At 52.2% G+C, this 7,641-nt stretch overlaps 1 protein-coding gene across 1 annotated transcript; it reads left to right on the top strand.

The window, feature by feature from the left end:
* Positions 1–6,053: 6,053 nt before the first annotated feature.
* On the top strand, positions 6,054–7,563 carry LOC101620560 (putative Kunitz-type serine protease inhibitor). Its single transcript, XM_012728195.1, has 2 exons — positions 6,054–6,227; positions 6,970–7,563. The coding sequence occupies exons 1-2, from the start codon at positions 6,134–6,136 to the stop codon at positions 7,374–7,376; spliced, it is 501 nt and encodes a 166-aa protein (XP_012583649.1). The 5' UTR covers positions 6,054–6,133; the 3' UTR covers positions 7,377–7,563.
* Positions 7,564–7,641: the final 78 nt, after the last annotated feature.

The raw sequence follows: 7,641 nt of genomic DNA, 5'->3' as shown, positions 1-7,641 counted from the left end.
GGTCCTAACACTTTTCTCTTCCATCCAAGCTCTTGTTCTCTGCGTACTGTTTCTTCATCCCCAGATCCTGGTTCTTCTGTTTTATTTATTTCAATGGGAATACAGGCCCTGTAACACGCCTCCTCATACAGAAAGTGGTTTTCTTTTCTTCTGCACCCCCCATACACAAAGCGTTCACAGAGTCCTGAGCTGACGTTGAAGAACCACCTGAACATCCTGGCCCTGCAAGGACCAGTGGAGGGAGGCTCCAGGCAGAAGGCAGGAATTTCTGCAGGAAGCAGAGGACAGTAGGTTACGTGGATGCTCTCCCATGTGGCATGTACAGTGAGCAAACTAAACAAATGTGGTGTCTGGCAAGAGAGGCAGTAAAACTACAGGAAAGAAGCAAGGGGAAAGCTCATTTAATGGACAATTTTCTGGGGCCTCACTGCATTATAATTCAATTTGTTAGGAGTGACAATGACACAGTGATAAATACATAGTTATCTTGAATGAATTCACTGGCATGATGCTTGACTAGGGTTAATTATTAGAAGTGCAAAAACAGTGGACTCACAGGTAAAAGTCACTCTCGGGATGTTGGTAACTGTCCAGGCTGCATGACCCAATGCTGTGCTTAGTGGATGTCTGTCCCGGGAGGAGCCAGCAGCTGGTTCAGTGGGTGGCCCGTGAATGAACCAATTATACACATGTTGTGCAGCCTCCAGAAAGACCCAAAATGGCAGGACTTGAAGAGTTTCCAGGGTGAGATCAGTGGGGGTTTAGGGGTTCCTATGTTCTGGAGAGGGTCTTAGAGCTCCTCATTCTGGGGGTTTGGGGGTTCCTATGTCCTGGAGAGGGTCTTAGAGCTCCTCATTCTTTCCCTGGAGGTTGCTCAGGGCATCGCTTCCAGAGGGCTGGTCCTGAGTTATATCATGCCATAATCTACCAATAACTAATGAGTTGAATTTCCCTGAGTTCTATTGTCCACTCTTGGATATTATTTAACCCTGTGGTGGGTTGGCCTCTCGGCAGTCCCTGATGTAGCCATTCGGTCACACAGTGGACATCAATCATAGTATGCTGAGAACTGGTGTGGACAAAACCAAAGAAAGCATTGAAGGGTAATTCCTAATTACATTTTTATATTCTTTTACTGGTTATAAGTATAGATTTCTTTTGTAATTCAAAAAGTAAAGAATGACGTAATGGCGGAAACCCTGGTAGTCAGGCCCTCCTGGTGGCTCAGTGGGTTAAAGTGCAGCACTGTGAGGCTAGCTATAGCCGCTTCAGTGCGAGCTCCATTCCCGGCCAGGATGTTGACCCACATGGTGCAGCAGACCTCTCCTGACCCGCCCGCTGCTCTCCTCAGCAGTGTACTTCCTCATTCAGCCTGTTCTGCTTCCCACTGGTGAATCTTCTCACCGCCCCTGCACCTCTGGCCTGTACCTAGTTCTGTATGTACAAATAAATAAATCTTTAAAAAAGAAAGACACCCTGGTACTAAAGGCCAGATTGTAGGAGAACAACAAATTCAATTCGTCTGTACAGGAGACACAAGCTCAGGTGCAAGCGTAAAATGGAGACTTCTGTGCCACCCTGACCTACGGAATGGGGGGTGGGGGAGGAGGGAGAATGCTGGGCTTCACAAAGAGGAGCACAGCTCCCAGGAGGAGAGCAGATGTTTGGTGATGGGTGCTTGTTCGGCCCTGCAGGTGGGTCATCTGATAAAAGGCTCACTCACTTTCCAGACCAGTGGTGAGTCAGCTTGTCTTACTCTCAGGTAGGATGCTGGCTGTGCCAGACAGGTAATATCTTGCCTCCAGGGAAGAGATGGTGGAGGGGCAAGAGAGGTAAGAGAGTGACTAATAGCTTGGTGATGTGGGTTACAGACTTACTCCGGCGAGTCTGATAAAGCAGTGGGAAAGACCCTAGAGCCCACCAACATGTTTGTGGGGCCAGTGGAACATAATGAGAAAAACATTCCCTGTGCAGGGTTCTTAACTCACAGTGCGGCTGCATTTGCTCTCTGCCTGGGTGCGTGATAAGAAACACAGGTGCTTTTTTTTTTTTTTTAAACTGTTTCATAATCTTTTTTTCATTCTTATTTGAATAGGTATCAAAGTGTATGTAACCATAGGAAATGGTCATCCACATGTTTTTCTTGTCTGTTCATGCCTAGTCCAGAATAAGCTTCTTTTGTTCTTAAGAAAAAAATCTATTTTTATAGCTCTATACCTCAGCCAGACTATCTAAATTTTTTTTTAAAGATTTATTTATTTGTGCATACAGAACTGGGGTACAGGCCAGAGGCTCAGGGGCGGTGAGAGGCTTCACCAGAGACAGAGTGGGGAGCAGAACAGGCAGATAGACGAAGTACACTGCTGAGGGGAGCAGCGGGCGGGTCAGGAGAGGTCTGCCACGCCATGTTGTCATCTCCAGGGCAGGCGGGAATCGAACTCATGCGGAAGTGGCTTTAGATTCTCAGTGCTGTGCTTTAACCCGCTGCGCCACCAGGGAGGGCCTATTGTAAAGTTTTTATTGCTCATATTTTGTATAGAATAAACAGAGTGTATGCCGGGGGTGCAGGGGGGTGAGAGGACTCAGCCCCCCCACCCCCCAGAGCAGAACAGGCAGATCTGCTGAAGTACACTGCTGAGGGGAGCAGCGGGCAAGACAGGAGAGGTCTGCCGGCCATGTGGGTCACACCCTGGCTATCCTCAGAGGGAGCACTGAGACTGGACCCCTGGGCCTCCAGGGTAGCCCGCTGGTCTAAATTCTTTAGGGGTTGAGGAGAGAGGTCTTATTTCTCCGCTGTGTGTTCTCCTTGCCTCTGGCCATCATAACCCTCATACCAAAGGGGCATATTTGAGCACAGCATGTTCTGAATTTCTTAAGGATAAAACTCAGGAACAGTCAAAGAAAGAGATAATTAAAGGTGGTGTTAAGCATGGAGACATTGAGATTCCATCCCCATCTGTCAAACCACTCTCACAGAATCTCAATATTTCACCAAAACGAATCTCCCTAGTACAGGGTTTTACTGAGGCTTCACAAGGCATGAGGGGTCAGACCAGGGCTGCTGGTGACTGGACCCAATCTCCACTCTCTACCTCCTTCCTGGGAGGCGCATTTGAGTTTGAACTCTCCCATGACCTGACGCTCACATGAAGCTACCCAGGGCCTGTAGCGCGCCAGCACATCAGCAAGAAGCAGTAAATTCCCAGAGGCCAGGTCCAGGATCCGAACAAAGATAAAATCTCTATTTGTTCACGACACCACAACCAAGTCCAGGGGAGAGGTCAAGTCTGGGAGTCAGGTCTCAGAAATGGGATCTGGAAATGGTGGAGGCTTTGTTAGAGAGATGAACCTTGCAAAGCCGAAAACAATGATTTCTATTTTGGGTCATCAAATACCCTCGGAGCTAAACTTTCCACTTCCCAGGAGAAATTCATAGAGATGTGGTATCCCCCACACGCCCATGTCTGCTCCCAGACACCCCTCATTTACCGTCCAGACCTGCAGAGGGGAGCCAGCACTCACCAAACTCACGGGTGCGGGTTTCATAGCCCTGCGTGACGGTCAGCACTGCGGTCAGGAGGACGAGAAGCGCGGTGGACAGTTCGGAGGGCCTCATCTTCGCGGCCAGGACGGCTGTTCCTGAGGAGACCTGGGGGACAGCTTTTCAAGCGCCCAGCGCGGGGTGGGGACAGAGGCCCTGAGGAGGGGCCTGCGGAAGGGGAGGAGCTGAGGTCCGTGCTGGGCTTGGCTTCATCTCCCACCTCTGGGCCTTCCAGGTCTGCACCAGGGGCCAAAATACTCAACCATAGAATTTTCAAGCTATATTTTTCCTTGTGAAATGTACATTGTGTGTTCTAAGGCCTGGGGTGAGGGCCGAGAGGCTGCCTTTCTTTTTTTTCTTCTTCTTTTTTTTTTTTTTTGTTTTTAAAGATTTATTTATTTGTGCATATGCATACAGAACTGGGGTACAAGCCAGAGGTACAGGGGCGGTGAGCAGTGGGTGAAACAGAAGAGGTCTGCCCGCCATGTGGGTCAGCTCCGGGGTCGGGGATTGAACTCACACTGAGGTGGCCTCCCCCCCCCATGTCCATTCTAACCTCTCACAGCCCATCCTCCACAAGCAACTGGTGTGAGCACCTAACAAGTCAGTTCACTACCAAAGGGCTGGCCACACTGACATGAGGACACATATATGGGTAACACATTGTGAAAGACCCACATGTGGGCCAGTGATGACAGTGTCACTAAGAACTGGAGCCTGGAGCCCTTTTTTTTTACATCAGACTTTCAGCCAGAAGCGAGGAAATCTATGCAGATTAGATCTCATTATTCCTTAGCTGCCCATCCCATCTAGAACAAAACCTTCGGGTCCTTGTCTAGGTAACCTTGCTTACCTGCCCACGCCTCCTCCTGCCAATGTCCAAGCATACCTGTGAGCTCCCACCATCCTGCGTGGCGGCGAGGCTTCAGACTATACAGCAAGAGAAAGCCCTTGCTTCCGCCTCGACATGCTCACAGTGACTGGGAAGGGAAGCCCTTTTGTTAATTTCCAGAAATATAAAGCCAGAGCACTAAACTCAATGAAGATGCAGAGGAATGCACCCCGGGACCACGACAGAGTCCATTGTCTGTGGGTAGAGACTAGTGGGCTGAGCGTGCGTGGAGTCTATTTAGCTGCCCACTCGGTGATAATTCACTAATGACTCGTTCAGAGCTTGCTGGGCCAAGCTTACTGTGTGTGAAGAAGCTGTGAAGATATTGGGTGATCGCTGCTGGCCCGCCACGGTCCCAGAAAGGGACAGAGCACGCATGCCTAGCATGCAGGGGACAGAGTTGTGAGCCAGTGACCTCAGGGGAGAGGAAATTTGGGAGATAAAAATGAATGGTAAGTTGTGATTAACAGTAAGTGGACACAGAGAGGTGTTTGGTTTTTCTTGTCTCATCTGCTGAATTGGCCTGAGCCGCTGATGAAATCTCTAGGTGCAGCTGTGTGTAAGCAGTCTCCTAACAAAAATTGTTAGTAGTCATATTTGGGAAACCCTAAACTCAGACCATAGAAACTGTTTCCAGTGTCAGTCAAAGTTAATCCTCCTTAATCATCCGGAGTCCGTCTCTGGGTAACAAGAATATGAGAGAAAGTGGGAATCAGGGGAAAATAGGCCTTCGCATAATTATCACTGAATAAAAAGATGTTCATTTCTATTTCTTGTGAGCATTTCAAGTCTGAGTGATGCCTGTATTGGAGTTTGTATATAACTTTGTAACGCCCCTTAGTTTCAGGGCAATTTCTGTTCTTCCTGCTGTCATCCCATGGGATCTGCTCCCCTCCTGTCAGCGGGCGGGCTAGCGGGACGTGTGAGGTGTGAGGGTGTCTGATCAGTCCTGAGTTCAGAGAAGTAGCTTGTTTGTCACTACTTGGTAGAGAAAACAACCGGGTAGAGACCCCAGAGGAACCGGGCTTCCTATGGCTACTGGGTCAGGGGGCGGAGGGGGTGGTAGTGAGCAAGTTCCCCAAGTGAGACTTTGCAGTCAGGTCAGCCCCATCCCTGCTGACGTGCCCTGCCCTGGCAGGGCGACTTACTCAGTTTCCCTGACTGCGAAACAGGACTGAACCCCGCTTCATCCATGTTGTTCTCGGGGCTCCATCCTGAGCCTCCCACGGGAGTCCCCACAGCCAGGGGGACACGGTGCTCTGTCCTCTGAGTTGCTACTTAACCTAGGAGTGGGGACTTGGTTGTGTGTAAAGTATCACACTCATGTTAAGGAGATCAAAAAACAAACACTGAGTAGTGAAATAAAATGTCTGGGCTGGGGAAGCAGCTGGAAGAGTGAGCCCGTTAGGAAGGCAGCCTCTTGGGCCTCAGCCCAGACCCTAGAACACACAATGTACATTTCACAAGGTCCCCAGGAGATTGCAGGAATAAGGCAGTTTGAGAAAGGCTGTGGCTGGACCTTGCGGCCCTGAGCAGTTACAGCAGGCCCAGGAAGTGGGAGCTGAAGCAATTGTCCAGCATGGACCTCAGCTGCTCCTCTTCCGCAGGCCCCTCCTCAGGGCCTCTGTCCCCTCCCCTAGCTGGACTCTTGAAAGCTGTCCCCCCAGGTGTCCTCAGGAACAGCCGTCCAGGCCCCGAAGATGAGGCCCTCCAAACTGTCCACCGCGCTTCTCGTCCTCCTGACCACAGTGCTGACCATCATGCAGGGTGCTGGAGCCCAAACCCCTAAGTTTGGTAAGTGCTGACTCCCCTCTGCAGCTGGGGCTGAAAGCGAGGGGAGTGTGAACAACTGGCGAGAGATCAGGGGCTCCCAAGACACCCTCCCCACAGCAGGACTGATGGGCACGCAAGAGGGGACCACAGACCCCAGAGGAATGAGGGCTGTTAGTTATCGGTCAGTTGTAAGCAACAGCACTCAGGAACAGCTGCCCGAGAACTGACCGGGGAAGTGAGGCTCCCAGGTCCTCTCCAGGTCTCCTCCCCAGGAGCTGGGAACCCCCAGGTCTCCATTGTTCCCCAACTGGGAGCTCTTTGTAGCCTTCGGGGTCTTTCCGGAGGCTTCAACTCATACATAAGCGGGTGGATTCACTCACTGGCTAGCTGCGGTGTCTCTCCTCCCGGGCAGAGAATGGATGTCCCAACCCTCTCAGGAGTGTGGTTCATCCAGCTTGGGCCGTTAGCCTCCTGCAGAGTGGGCCTCACCTGTATCCTCCAGTGCCCCTGTGTATTTTTTAAATTAACTTCAGTCCATGGTTGTGCCAGTCAATTCATTAAAGATAACTACTGGTGCATTATCAGGGTCATTGACACACCCAAGGCAATGAAGGGTGATGGGCAGGGAGGCCCAGGAGATCGCACACTTCATGAGCTTTCCCAGGGCATCTGCATTTAGCACCCCCAAGCCTCTCCTTCCAGGCATGCGGTCTGCAGTGGATCAGCGTGCACCCCAGTAACGGTCCATCCTCTGCTTCCTCAGCTCCGCCTGCCTTCTGCCTGGAGCCCCCCTTCACCGGTCCCTGCAAGGCCAGGATGATCAGGTGGTTCTTCAACGCCAGCTCAGGTGTCTGTGAACACTTTGTGTTTGGAGGGTGCAGGGGTAGGAGGAATAACTTCCGGGCTGAGGAGCGGTGTAACAGCCTGTGTGCTAAGAATGAGGTGAAAAGCACAGCGGGACCAGAAGACAGAGTAGGGGGCGCAGCACAAGGGCCAGGAGAGCGGCCCCCTGGGCCAGAGAAGCTGGTACCTGCTAGTGAAGAACCAGCACCCCTAGCGGAGAACGCACCCGAGGGAGAGGAAGCAGCACCCGAAGTGGGGAGCGCACCCGAGGGAGAGGAAGCAGCGCTCCAGGAGCAATCCCCTGAGGAACCAGCACCCGAGGAGTAACCAGGTAGGGGACAGGCAGGGAGGGGAAGGGCCCAGGACTGGGGGACCTCGGAGCTTCGCACCTTCACCCCTGCGGCGTCCCCCTGGCTGCCGCCTGGGGAGTGCCCGGCACTGCCGCCCCGCAGGCCCCCTCCCTGGGAGCCCGGGGCCCAGGCAGCAGCCGCCCGCTGTTTGCTGTTTCTGGCCACGACCTCTGGCATGTGGCCGCTCTCTGGCCAGGAGACCGCGGGGTGGCCGTCCTGCCAGCAGGTGCACTGCCCGAGTC

This window comes from Condylura cristata, unplaced genomic scaffold (genome assembly GCF_000260355.1).
Source record: "Condylura cristata isolate star-nosed mole 26May11 unplaced genomic scaffold, ConCri1.0 scaffold00022, whole genome shotgun sequence".
In the NCBI taxonomy this organism is placed as follows: domain Eukaryota; kingdom Metazoa; phylum Chordata; class Mammalia; order Eulipotyphla; family Talpidae; genus Condylura; species Condylura cristata.
The sequence above is the reverse complement of the archived record's forward strand: the minus strand, read 5'-3'. Positions and strand labels throughout refer to the sequence as shown.

Coding starts and splice junctions, on each gene's coding strand:
- LOC101620560 (XM_012728195.1), top strand. CDS start 6,134: ATGAGGCCCTCCAAACTGTCCACCGCGCTTCTCGTCCTCCTGACCACA. Junction 6,228..6,969: donor AGCCCAAACCCCTAAGTTTG/GTAAGTGCTGAC, acceptor CTGCTTCCTCAG/CTCCGCCTGCCTTCTGCCTG.